Raw genomic sequence first — 14286 nt, 5'->3', positions numbered from 1 at the left:
AACTTGCAGATCTTCAGTGAATGGAAGTTTGCCTCATCATTCCATCTTGTAAATATTTTCACCAAGAAAGTATAGTAATCGTATGTTTTGCCTGGAGTGATGCTCTGAGGAAGTCAGACATCAGAATAACCCACAGATGTGCCCCCAGATCTGCGCTTTGATCCCTCTTTCCTGCTTCTTTACACATATGGTATATAAATACTCATACACACATGGATGTGGGTGGGTATGTTATTCTCAAAGCTAAGGAAGCTTGAGGTTAACGAAGATACTCTGCTTTCTTGGATCCCCAAGCTGTTATTACAGACCTAAATTACACTTCAGTCTATTATAACTCCATTGAGCATTTCATTTAATGCTATTTCAAGTCTGTTCCTTCTTGTCTTAAACTCACCATTTGGTCAGAACTGTTTCCAATATGAAGGGAACGATTTGTCAAGTCAAATCCTCCAAAGCTACAGGTTCTCTGAAAAAAACAAACAAACAAAAAAAAGATGGATAATGGATATAGTTCTATTACAACGATTAGCTCGCTCAAAAAGTGTGTGATTTGGAGCACACCAGTGAAAACACAAATGTCTGCACAAATGGAAACAAACAAACAAACAAAAGGATGGGAGATTATAAATCAAGAAATCTTTCATAAAGTAATTTGAGTGATTTATCTTTTCCAGAGACAACTCATTGGCCCAAGGTTTGCTGCTGTTTAGTCATCTATTGCCTACTCTTTTTTAAAAGTAAAAGAGACTTTCTCATCTGAGCAAATTGTTGATGTTATGCATCAAGTTTTCCAGAGTGCTGGCAACTCCACCTCAGCACTACCCCATCTGCCTTCATGAATAAGTCCACAGTAGCACTGAAACGGAGAAACACCAATCTTTTAAAGCATTGAGTAACCTACCTTCTGGGAATAGCTGCATAGACTCCTTTCCCACTGAAATACAGCAAAATGCTAGAGGCCTTGTAGGACAAGCCCTTCATAAGAGGAGGGAAAAACCAGCCCAGGTGTCCATAAGCACCGTGTTCCCAGAGACTCAGCAAGCCCTGGTTCCAGATTAGGTATTTACCATCACACCTGTGGTCTTATGCGGCTTCTCTGATACTTCTGGGAGAAAGTACGCTATGTTTACAGTGCCATAACCACCTGGTGGAGTGACGCAGTTTTGGCTGAATTCATCCTGAATAAATATAGAAAATCTGCAGTAGGACACTGCTCCCTCCCAAGAGCAGAGGGCAACCAAACTCAATACAGCTGCATCACCACAGCCAACAGTTTAACTGTGGCAGAGGCATCTCTGCTAAAGCTTTGGTGCCACTTGAAACAAAGACCAGACACCTAGAGAGCTCAAGGACAATCCAGCTTTTACTTTGCAGTCCAAAAGGTAAATTCTTTGACTTTTTATTTGGTCACTGAACAACCAGCTGCACAGTACTCAAGTACCTGGCTCTGCCAGAAGTCTTACAGGGCAATTCAGAGAAATTAAGGTATGGCAGTTCCAATTCATTTGCACAACTTAAGCTCTGGGCTCCGAGTGTGGGTTGCAGATATCTACTGTAAGTATTCTCTTCAGAGTTTGAGCTGAGACAAACAGGAGGCAGAAGATCAAACACTTGCAAACCTTAAGTTCTTAGGGCCTGAACTACCCAATGGAGTAACTTCAAGGACACCTTCAAACTCAGGTAAGCATCAGGTCAGACCTACCAAAGGTTGCCCAGCCAGTACTGTGATGAGAACTACCAGTCTGCTTCGACACTCTTTTAGGAAGAAGCAAACTCTATAAACTGTGCCACTTAATAAACAATTACACCAATTAATTCTATTAAAGTAAGCACTCTTCCTGACCTGTTCACTGCTAATCAGCACAGACATTAATAGCTTTTTAAAAGTCTTCTTTTCCAGCTTGTAAGTTGTGTGTTGTGAACATACATTGCTTGTAAGACAGCTTTTGTACCCACTACAACTCTACTAGTACTCAAAGCCAGCTTTGCCTATGCCCCACACACATTAAAAAGAGTGTTGTGATGTAGAATTTTTCTATTTATTTTTTTTTTCTTTCCCAGAAGGCAATGTGACTGTGGCATAGCTTTTAAAAATTGTTTTGGAAAGCATTTGAGACCAACCACAAGTAATAAGATCAGCTTTTACAACACAGCACGTTTAGCTATGAGTAATGTCATCCTTCTGTGAAGAGTCCATTCTATCTAATCCTACAGTGTATGGTAATCTCAGCAACGAAGAGAGGACATCTGGAACTGCTCTGAGCAAAGTTGTCTGTCAAACCAGCCAGAGCTCCTCCTAAATCAATCTTCTCAGAGAGCAAAGTATCTGTTGGTTAAAAGCTTCTGAATAAATATATCATAATATCAATGCTTATTGTTTCATTATGGATGTCCTCATACATTTGACTTCCATCTTCAGATTCCAGTAGTGACCCTGGCAATACTGTACCCAAGCAAAAGGTCTGTGGATGAGGAGGGATATTCAATGGAATGGCCATGCAATCAAAAGTATTATCCTTTTGGGACAAAAGAAAAACTGATGCGATTTGAAAATTTCATGCATGTCCAGGTCACTGAAACAAATATAAATGACAAAAATGAACAGCAAGGCAAGACAGAGTGACCAGTTCCACTGAATACATAGGCATTGCAATTTCCCTGAGGTTGCAGCAAACAAACGTTAAGTCTTTCTAGGAAGAAGGAGGGGCATTAGTTGAAGTTTTCCAGCTTTTTGCAGTTTCAGGAAGGAGTGTGTTGAAAAAGCTACTAAGAGCAGTGTGGCTCCACCATTCCTCCCATTCAAATGAGGCTGGAGGAGCAGCTGACTGAGGAGTTCAAGTTCCTCAACAACAACAAAACTCTATCAATTTCTTCTCCATTCATATCTCTGCGAATAAGCAAAAGCCAACCCAGGTGGTTTTAATAATGAAATTACTGTAGCGAGACTACTTATTAGAAGAACTGAAAAGCTTGTTTCTGTCATCTGTATTTACAAAGGCAGTTTTATGGGGTATTTTAATTATGGGGCATCTCTAGCACACAAGAGTATGCCCTTTTGCCTGAGATACCCCTATTGTTCAACCCGCAGAAGGAGGAGTAAGGTTTCTCTTATCATTGTAATGTCCTTATGGGAAAACAATGTCTTTTAAGACAGTGTCTGTGAAGATAAACAGGATCATGTGAATGGCAGGGCAAGCAGGCAAAGCAGAAGAAATAGCGAAGCTGTGAAGAGAGAACGTTCATAGTACCAATTAGAAAAAAATCTACCTATTTTGTGGCCAAAGAGCAAAAAGGGAATCATGAAGGCTTGGTCACCTCCCACAGCTAACCTGTAGTTAGGAGGAAAAGCTGTTTCTACGGTACCATTCACTGGAATATCTTGCTTGACGTTATGGGTGCACTGCTGTTTCCACCCACTGAAGTAGGGAACATATCTACGTTGTCAACTAGACAACAGAGTAGCTGGCTCAGCTCTGGTGATCTGGCTGGCCCCAGTGGGAAATTCCTAGGAAACTCAGCATCATGGTTAAGGGAACTATCACAACTGGGTCACATAATCAGGAAAACAGCTTTGGATCTCTCTGCAGTGCTCAAATCACTTAATTTCCCATTGTACAGCACAATATCTCTTTTTGGTCACCCCTAGTTCCCTTTCTGCAAGATTCTGAAGGAAGGCACCACCTTCACCTCACACTAGAAAGAAGAAGCAGTGGGCAGGGACAGAGCAGAAGGGGCACTTCTTGGTGGTGGTAAGCAGCAAGCAGGAGGGCAGTGTCTACATAACATAAAACTCCCTGTCTTTCTGCAGCTGTGTGTATAACAGAGAATACAGAGCTGGGTGGGTGAACTGGTGAGATGCAAATCAAACAGGGGAGGGCCAATATGAGGCAACAGCAACAGGAGAGAAACACAGCACAGTTGCTTAGAGATACTCTAATCCTCCAAAAATGGTGTTCATCTCTCAGTATCCCTTTAAGAGAACACCGACTCTGAAAGCATCACATAGAATACATTTACATCATCTCAAGGCTCCTCTGTTCACCAGTGATCTCAGTTTCTGCACTAGGTGAATTTTAAAAGCAGCATTTTGTCATATTTGCTCTCTCTCTCATTGAGTTATTCTGTACACACAGAAACTGCAGACTCAACAAAACTCTTCTCTGATGGGATTGTATCAAAGTCTTCCCCTACAGCTGAATTACAGCGCTTAAGAGTTTCTAACGGCAAGGAAAGCAGAAGCACTGAATTTTAGTTGCAAGTATAAAGCAGAAAGTGTTGACTGCAACCCCACAGAAACTGGAAGACCACCTTCATGGCAACTCTTTGACTCACAGACTTTTGGTGGATTCTCAAGAGAACCCTTTTAGTACAGCGATCCACTGTGGCAGCCCACTTCCTCTTGGCCTCCTCATCCTCCTCCAGCAGGCATCTCCTCAGGTCCTGCTTGTCGGCCTTGCTCAGGGTCCTGTCAGTAACGGGACGCACCAGCTGTGAGAGGTTGAGGTGACTGTACAGGCTTCTCTCCACCACATAGGTAATATTGAACTCGCTGACAGAAGTGCGCCCTCGTAGCCTTCTGTTTGGGAAGCCACAACCTCCACCCCCTTTCGTTTTGTGCCGCAGTAACTGTAGGTCACAAGTTGCAGGGGATGCTCCTTTCCTAGCAGGGCGCTGGCAAAGAAAAGCTCTGGAACAGGAATAGTTAGTATCCATTTTCTTCAATCGGATCTGCTTCCTTACACTCTGAATCTCCTCCAGGGACACCAGAAGATGGTGCTTGTGCCTGTTGCTGTCATAAAAGCAAATGCTTTCTGTACTTACCCCATGGCTCAGGGAGCCGAGGCTCTTCTTCATTTCCCCATCTGTCAAGGAGCGGCAAACTTTCTGGGTCTTCTCCTCTTCTGGGTAAGAGAAAAATGTCCCGAGTTTCTTGGGAGGCTTGATAAGGCCACGGCTATCAGTTTTGCTGAGGGTCTTCACCAGCTTCCGGTTAGCTCCCCATGTGTCAAGACTGCTGGATGAGGGAGAAGTAGTGAGTGAGTCCGAGTCGTCCTCTGGCTGCTTTTCACATGAGCCATCAAAGTAGAATTGTTTCTTGTGAACTCCAGAGTAAAGTGCTGATCTGTCATCCAGTATAGGAGAGTTGTCAAGCGAGTGCTCTTCCACACCTACAGGGGACAAAAGTAGCACAGCACATGTCATCGTTCATAATTCTCTGTTTCCCGTAGAGACTTATTGTATTTATTTAAGATACCACCTACTTAAAATGGAAGAAATCTCTTCCTGATATAAGCAGCCCAGAAGGTATTTGTGAGTGGATAAATCTAAAGCAGTTCCTTCAATTTCTTAAGTGAGAGTTCTGCAATGAGTTAACAGCAGACAGGCGACAGCATCCCATAAGTAAACTCATCATTATTTTAAGCTCCCCTCCTTCATCTGCAGCTAAGTAAGACCAGAGATGCTCTAAGAACCTCTTAGAAGCTAAAACTGGGATCTGCTTCTCATGTTTTTCTTCCAATACTTGCATATAATGCTCAGCTCTAGTGAGATTACATGAGGTCAGAAATATACCCACGTATTAAAAAAGCCCCTAGTATTTCTCAGGTCCAGTTTTTCAATATCCAGTGTTGCTGCAGAAAGCAGTATTTTCCCCAGAAAGTTATGGAGTTGAACTCTAGGATGAAATTAAAAGTTTGGGGTTTTTGCTGGGAGAAGAGAGATCAATTTTAATTACACACAATTTGCTTAAACAGATGCAAAGATACAAAAGTAGGCCAAATTGCGGGTGTGCCTGCAACAGTGTCTTGGTAATGACAGAAACACTAAGTTTTCACCAAATATGTGTTTCACAGAAAGGGAAGAAGGCTTTCTGCAGTGCAAGTACTGGAGGTGGGAAAACAGCCAGGTCTCCTTTTTGGAGTGGAAAGAAGGGAATAAGGGACCTGAAATGGCAATTCCTTTTCACATTTATCATCTAAAAAAACTTTTCTCCTGTGTGTTGTTCTGAACAAAGTATAGGCTCATGTATTAGATGTAACAACAAGTAGAAAGTAAACATTTGTCTCAGTTCTGCCCGACAAATTTCACAGCATTCACAGGTATGCATCAGAAACACACAGTGAAATGTGATTGTATTTATTTCTTGCCAAAATAAATTTTTTGCCTGACCCAACTTTGCCTTCATCTTTGATTGCTTCTACAGTCTTACAGTAGAGCTAAACTTGGAGCAATACCAAAACATCTATGATTTACTAAACTCAATAATGAGACACATTTCAAGATAAAAGATCAGTTGCCATATACAAGCTTCCTGTCCATCTTCAATTCACTGTTGGCAAAACAGATTTAACATATTTGCTGCAACCTAAGATGCTGTTTTATCAATATAAAACTTGCTATGACAGCGAAGGGATTGTGGAGCACATCTGACACACAGCTTTCACTCTGGAGAACTTTTCTGGGGTAGGTCTGTAGACTGGAGTCTAATTTTGACACCACTTTCACTGGACTGTCCAGCTTGCTCTTCTTCCCCCTCTGTTTCTCAATTTGAACAGGAAATAGACATTCTCCTGGGACTGTATATGTGCTGATAAACAATTTGAGTCCACTGAGTAAATATGTTTTTAAACAGCTTGTAAAATATGCATTGTGTGTCAACACTATAACAGATGTTATTTGGAGTGAGTCCATGACACAAAGCCATAATGACACAGATGTCGATGTGATTTGTTTTTAAATGCTATATAAGAATGGTGCCCAGGAATTAGGAAGCTTCAGTTACTTAGCTCACTAGGAGCAGACAAACACAAAATACATATGGATTCAGATACTGGCACATTCTAGCCTCCTTTTGTTTGCCTTGTCTCATAAACCATGTTTTTACTTCCAAGTGAACCTAGCTTTATGCACGTCTTATGACATGACAAAGCCTTTTCAGACCAAGACAGCTGCCTGGTCCAGAGCTCTAGACTGGCTGTGCCTTTCACACCAGCCAGTAACACCATCATCACGCAGGAGAGAGGCTCGCTAGACCACAAATCTGCCAACAGCTTCCTGCCACATACCCAAGAAGATGCACAGGTTCTCCTTAAATGCACTAGGAAGGAATCATAACACAGCTCAGCTCACTGCAAAGCTGAGGCGGATCCACTAACATTGAGGGGTCCTCACAACTCTAGTGAGTACTTAAGCCAGGCTGTGCAACGAGGCTCCTAAGGCTCAGGCTCTTAATCCGAGTGCTCACACATGGATATAAGTCATCCGGAGTTAATTCTGCAGCACAGCGTTCCCAGGGGCTGAACTCTGCTTCTCAGTATCCCCACCCTCCTTCTCCTCCCTTCTCTCCCCCTCTCTCTTGGCAGCAGGGCTCACTGAGGAGCCAAAGCGCAAGCAGGCTCCCCCAAAGTAGGAGTTAATATTATATTACACGAGGCAGTTGCTACCCCACAAGAATGTCTGATAGAGTTTCTGTACTTTTGCCACAGGACAATGACATGTGGCGCAACTGCACCACCAATCAGCCACCACTCTCCCAAAACTAGCAAGAGCTTCACCTGTGTGCTGTCCCAGGCCTCACAGGAGGGAGCAATGTGTTGGTGGCTCCGCTTACCTCCTCACTGAGCCTGTGGGGCAGCCAGCTGGGATTGCTCTTAGTCTCATTCCCTCCCCAGCATGAGGCATAAAACATAAACCAAGTTCTAATCTCTTAATAAGGGGCTCTCCAGTGCTGCTCTGGGAATACCAGGAGATCAGCAGTAACCACATCCTAGGCTGTCACTTTCCTCCTTCCACCGTCTCAAAATGCAATTACTTTGGTAAAGCATGCTCCACAGACAAGGCAGTCTTTCCCACTGTCCCTTAAGAACACTCCACCCCTCCTCGCTCCCCCAGCCCTCCACTCGCTGTCCCCTCTCAACACAAACATGTATTCACACATGCAGTTTTAACCATACACACATTGCTTCTTACCTTCTGTGCTGGGTTTTTTCATTTCTTCCACTCTTATAAGTTTCTTCCTGACTCTGCGAGTAGAATTCACCAGCTTGTGCAACCTCTTAAACTTCACCGACTCCTCTGTTTCATCATCGGATTGTTCTCTTGACTGGCAAAGAAACAAAGGGAATATTAATAAAGTAGCAATTCCATGGCTCGCTCCTTCAAGTCATGTTAACCCAGCTCATCTGCTGCGCTGTGTCAATGCAGCTCTGTAACATTTTCAGCCCAGGTCAGACAGAAACATTAAATTACTGACGGTTTTCTTTTTTCTTTTTTTTTCTTTTTCTGAAAGCATGACATACCATTTTGATTTCTAAATCTGTGCAACGTAAGATCCTAGGCATTGAAATTCATTCCTGCCCTCATCTTTCTTCCCATGCATTGTGTAATAACTACTTCCACGTCCTCTCTCAGTAAGTTTCAGGCAGGGCTCTTTCCCAGGGCTCTTCTTACCATACCAGTTATGCTCCTGCGGTTTGGGTCAGTCACTGGTCTGTCTGGCATCTCAGGACTTGCTGTTTAAACCTGGTTATAAACAGCTTCTCCAAACTGAATCTCTGTCATTGACGACTTCTCTTTTTTTTTTTTTCCCCCAGTCTTCCCAGAAAATCAAAACCAGAAGCACAAGAAAGAAATGGTAAGGAAAAGGAAGGAGGAGACCTCATCTGCCTCGCTCACAAACTGCCACAGCTACAAAATGTTCCTTTCCTCCTCCCTGCACTCCTCCTGAAGGCTCTCGGGGCTGGAATTAAGATGGACACAGCATTTCTCCAGCACTGACCAAGGGAAAACTCTGACCTTTTCAGATATACAGTGCAGTCCATATTCCCCAGCATCCCGTCTCGTTTTGCATCTGATCCAGTATGCTCAGTTCCAGCTGTTTTCCCTCAAGTATCAAACATTACAGAGACAAAAAAAAATTCCCCTCTCTCCAGCAGCAGTGACACAACAAGCTGAAACAATCCATGCCTTGTGAACGAGAAGACGACTTCGATTTTCGAGCCAGATTCAACGTTCAGTGTGCTACTTCCTCTGTTTTAATCAGTTCAGAATGTGGAAAGCGGTGGGGGGAAGGGAAGGGAAGAGAAGGGGAGAGGAGGCCAGCAGGGCTCTATGGCTCAGCCAGGACAGCCCTGGCACTGCGTGCTGCTGCACATTCTTGTGCGTGGTGCGGGCTGCAGCTGGAGCGTGGTATGGATCGTATACCTTACTTTGTTTCCACCCATGGTCCCAGCCAATTCACCGCATTCCTAATTGTCGGCTCAAAAACCCTCGTGCAACTTCCTGTCGGCACAGCTATCTGGGTTTCCACAGCACGCTCATTCTTTTTTTCTCCTTAATTAAACTTTTTAAAAAGAAAAACCCTCAACAAGTACAAGTCAAAAAAAAGAAAAAAAAAAAAGCGCCACCCTCTCCTCTTCCTCAACAAAACTGCTGGCTTTTCTTAACTGGAGGCTAAATAAAAGACAGCCCAAATATAAAAAACACTTTCTGCTTTTCTAATACACTTAAATATGAGGATGTGGTAATATCAGTAGATGCCATGGGGCAGGACACCAATTAGCTGCTGCAGATGCACATGTACAATTTCAAAGACATGAACGGTGTCTAACGGAGCTGGGGCAGCCTGGAAAGCTGACGTCACTGGCACGCACCTCACAAGGCCAGCAGAACCACACCAGAGCAAACTTTAGCCACTTTCTGCAGGGGCACTGCCAATTACCTATTTCCCATGAACTTCATGGTACTCCAAAACAAGAAGGAATTGCCATTCTGCCATCCGAGAGCCACAGGAATGTGTTTATTATGGGTACAGGCTGGCTAGGTAATTAATAATCTTCCTTTGGGAAAAACAGGGCTGTAAAGAGGAGTACCATACTTGTTTATATCAAGATAAATTAAGCTGCAAGATGAGCATTAGTTCAGAGATTATGGTTGAGACAACTTAGCAACATGTCAAACAACAAGACAGACATATTTAGATAAGATGATGAATAGATTATTGACCATAATCAAGAAGTTCAGTCAAGACTTCTTAGGCCATTAAGCGCATCCTGGCAAGCAACCATCATGCATACTCTGCACTCAAAATATTTTTATATTAAATGCAATTGCTCTAAGTCATTGCTTTCCTTCATAGCTTTTGATACATCCTTGGTTTGCAAGACCATTTGTAAAACTGTGAGCTCTGTACAATTTAGAGAACAGCCCATACCTGGTCCTCCCACAAAGGGTTTCATCAAAGAATAGACAACCAGTCTTACTGGCATCTGATAAAGAACTGCCCCCCCTCAGGGCTGTGAAGAGTCAACAGTGACAACAAAAGCTTTTACAATGTCTGACATTTGCATTCACTACTATCACCATGAAAGTGAACACCAAAATAGCTTCAGCGCAACGTACTGTCATCAAATCCCAGTGGGTAGTACAGGGGTTCCCCACCACACTCCAGAACAAATAAAGTCCCATCATAATCAAGCACTAACTGTTTTTGCCCACTGCTTCAGAAGTCCTGGCACCCTTTGAACCAGGGTCCTCTGCAGGCAGTGACAGATCCTTCCTAGCACTGGTGCTCAGCCGAGAGAGGTGAGAACAGCTCGTGCTTAACAACGGGAGCTGCCAGATAATGGACTGACTGAAAATAGAGTCAGTCCCTCTCCATCAGCCTATTTCCTATCATATTGGGTAGCATGTGGCATGGAAAGTCTTCTGTAAAGGAAAATTATGGCTAATAAGTTTATGCAAAAAGGCCTGAAAATGTTGGTGACTATGCCAGTGGTGTTGCTCAGAAAACTTTGTCAAATAATGCTGATACCCTGAAAACAAAACCTTTTTGAAAAAAGCGTTACTTTCAATTCACTTCCTGTTTTTGAAACAATTTTTTTAAAAAAAGGCCTTGAAATTATCAAAAGTTTCCATTTTGGCACATGGGAAACAGAGCTTCATTTTCCAGCTCAAGTAATGCTTTCTTTTACAGCCAATTTTAAACAGAAAACAGAAATGTAAAGCATTCAGGCTGTAAGCGACATATTTGGAAATCATTGAACTTCGACGCTTTGACTTCCCCGACCCCCTCTACCCTCCCCCTCTTCCACCATGACCGAACTGTTTTCTTTGGTGGCTGTCCCTGACTTCAGATGGGAAAATTACCCCAATCTCCCCAACGCATGGTGGGCTGGGAAAAATGGCTTCTTGGACAGCTCTAGCATCTGGGCTCAGCACGAGGCTTTGATGCTCCCAGTTGTCAGTCCCCCTTGCACCCTCTCCCCACTTCACATGCGTTTTGGTGTGCGACAGCACTGCAAAGGGGTAGCCATGGCATGTTTAAGATAGAATGATGTGTCTGCAAGAGGCTACGCTGGAGGCTTCCCAGCATGGGAGGAGGCCATGCTGCACCGCCTCCACTAATGTCTCCCCTGGTTGTCCCATTAGGCCAAGCCTTGGCATCCTTAATGTCCTGGTAAAACAGTCGAGGCCCCTCCATCTCCCTGTCCCCACAGGGTGCCGCCAGAGCAAGCCTCTCCCTGCACTCCAAGGGGAAAACAAATGGATTTGCAGTACTGTAAATAGGAACAACTTAACTTCCATCCCCTTCGCTTCAAATTTTTCCATCATCTGAAAGCCCCCATATGGCTCAACTTTTTAATTATTTTGGCTAATGCTGTATGTAGTAATTCTGTGGTGAATGCTTAAGTGTTTCATTTCTGGTTTCCAGGGCAACATTACATCAGATTGCAGACAGCTGGCTCCACAGCCTTAAACTATAACCAACTGGCCAAGTCGATGCACAAAAATCGCGCTTGCTTTCAAGAGAGAGCACAGGGCTGGGCTGGGCAAGCCTGCGAGGCTAGGGGGGCTGCCGGGGAGCCGGCGAAGCCTGAGGGGCTGAGGGGGCTGCAGGGGAGCCGGCGAAGCCTGCAGGGCCCTTGGTGGGGCTGCGCCGGGTGGAGCCGCCTTCCCCCGCACGGCTTGGAGCAAGTGCATCCCCGACACATCTGCAATGCTCTCACGGTGCAGAACCCCGCCAGTTTGGAGATCTCAGCTATGCAAACGTGTGAAGGACTACAGGGAAACAGGGACTAAATTAAGAGCATCTGGAAAGACCCAGGACTGCACGCAAAGGGCCGCAGCCACCACGTACCACACGGCTGGAAAAGTGTGGAGAGGCCAAGGCCCATCCCCACCACCCAGCTCTTCGTCGCTAACAAATGAGGCCACAAACCTATGAAGGTGCTATCAAGTCCAGGAGAGATCAATTTCCTCTCCCACCTCTAGTGTCTCTTCTGCTTGGAATACTTCTCCTAATTGTGCACGGCTAAAGGCCATGCTTTGCATCATCTCATATGTAAGATCAAAGCAAAAAGCCTTACGTTCAAGAACAAATAGGAAATTAGCACATGCACTTTGATATTCAAGGAGCTCTCTGTAGTTCTGTCCTCTTTGCTTTCTCTCTCACTTTCCTCATGCAGGCTGCTGGCTGCTCTGCAGGCAAGGCACACGCCGTGCTCTGCCGCTCTCTAACATCCAGCCCATTCCACACACCATAGAAATAACAAACCTAACCTCCCCCTTTGAATTAGTGCTTCACACATGCACACACACACACACACACACACAGAAAACTAACATTTATTAGAGTACTTGGAATTAATTGGCAAAATGTAAACCAGAAGTAAATAGCTAACTGTCGGCAGGGCTATGTTTGGAAACACTTCAGGGTTATAGCAGCAGCACTTAAAAACACAAGATAGGCAAAGTCTGCTAGCAGAGTCCTAATAAAAATGTTTAAGAAACACTAGGACAATATCCAGTTATAGCCATCCTAACTGTCTAATCCTTTTCAGCTCCATAAACAAAAACATACGTGACTTTTACATGAGCCGTGTGAAGCCATTTAGAGACATTAAAACTTTACAATTTGCTTTATGCCCAGTAATAATTCAACCTCAAACTGAAATTTCTAGTAAAACTCCCATCTAAGAAACCAGGAAATCTCTTAATATCTTATTAAGTCTAAGCTGCAATTATTTTTGGCTATCAGACAATTCTTGTTCAGTGAAGTGGGGCAAAAATACACATTCAGACTCGTGGGCATATCATATCACATTCCCCAGTCCTGGCTAGCTCACTTCAGAACTACAAGCTCTATAGTAAATGCAAAGATATTTTGCTGTTCTCTTCAGGAGATGTGGCTACACGTGTCCTTTCTTCTCTAACAGACTTTACATCTGCCAAAAAACTCCAACCATTCTAACTTTTTTTTTCAGTTTTATTAAACATGCCTGGATAAAGTCAGAGACAGGAAAACAAAACAGAAAAGAACTTAAAAGCCCAGGGAAAGGAAGAGAAGAACTGAGAAAAGCTATGCATGCTGTGCTGTGCCTAAGAATAACCACAAAAGCCTCTTCTCTTTCCCCCTCTCTGAAACAGGAGGTGCATCCTCTCCACATCACGCTACATGCTCAGTGACTTACCAGCTTCGGCATTTATAGGCCTAAAGCTCAGTTTCGAGTAATTCCCCCTGAGTCCTCAACTGCTGTCAGCTTCGTAACCCTAAAATTTAGGACTGGACCCTTCTTCTTAAGTACTGTATTCACTCCGAATCCTTCGCACAAAATGCCTCTTCTCTGGAGTTACATTATCAGACACCAAACTGGCTCCGATTCCAGCGCTGGATATGTAAAGAAGAAAAAAGCATGATGCTGGACTCAATTAGCTGTTTTCTGCTCACTGATTGATTCCCCCAGTTACTCGCTAGCTGCATAACTTGCAAGAAAGGCATAAGTCATCGGCTCTAAGCAAATCTTCTATTCACCACAAGGAAAAAAGGGAGTGTTGTACATGGCAAACAATCCCTGTTTTCACTGACGAAGGCTTGCTGACCTCTTGCTGGCCTCCAGTTCCTTAATTACTGTCTATGGAATTTCAGTGAAAGAAAAAAAATACAGAGAATCTCTGCAAAGCCAGGATGAAGACTGACCCTCAAACACGACTGCTAGAGTAGAGGCTGTGTCTATAGGAAATATCACTTAAACCCTTTACCAGGCTTTTAAAATTTTTTACTTTTTAATTCTTTTGACAAAAAGCCCTCCTGTGACTTTCCCTTTATAAAGGGCTAATTTGACAGAAAAATAAACCTTGCTTAGATGTTTTTTAAATTAGTGAACTTAAATACTCAACCCTTCCTTGGTTTCAGTGCTATAAAAAAGAACATCACAAAGAACTGGAAAGGCAAATTACATTTAATTCGGAAATCTCAGACTGGTCTAGAATTAGACATGTTGTGGCTAT

General features: G+C 43.6%; 1 protein-coding gene across 13 annotated transcripts in view; it reads right to left on the bottom strand.

Annotated features, from left to right (window-relative positions):
• Positions 1-14286, bottom strand: part of SASH1 (SAM and SH3 domain containing 1) — a 540217-nt gene that overhangs the window by 22877 nt on the left and 503054 nt on the right. For 5 of the 13 annotated variants that reach the window (XM_071806401.1, XM_071806402.1, XM_071806404.1 and 2 more), the window contains exons 9-11: positions 7969-8101; positions 4333-5168; positions 395-466 (exon numbers count right to left, since the gene is read on the bottom strand). In XM_071806401.1, the coding sequence (XP_071662502.1) occupies positions 395-466; positions 4333-5168; positions 7969-8101 (1041 nt within the window). The other 8 variants (XM_065833555.2, XM_065833553.2, XM_071806409.1 and 5 more) reach the window with 7 other exon arrangements.

The sequence above is a fragment of the Patagioenas fasciata genome, chromosome 3 (assembly GCF_037038585.1).
Source record: "Patagioenas fasciata isolate bPatFas1 chromosome 3, bPatFas1.hap1, whole genome shotgun sequence".
Lineage (NCBI taxonomy): Eukaryota > Metazoa > Chordata > Aves > Columbiformes > Columbidae > Patagioenas > Patagioenas fasciata.
The sequence above is the reverse complement of the archived record's forward strand: the minus strand, read 5'-3'. Positions and strand labels throughout refer to the sequence as shown.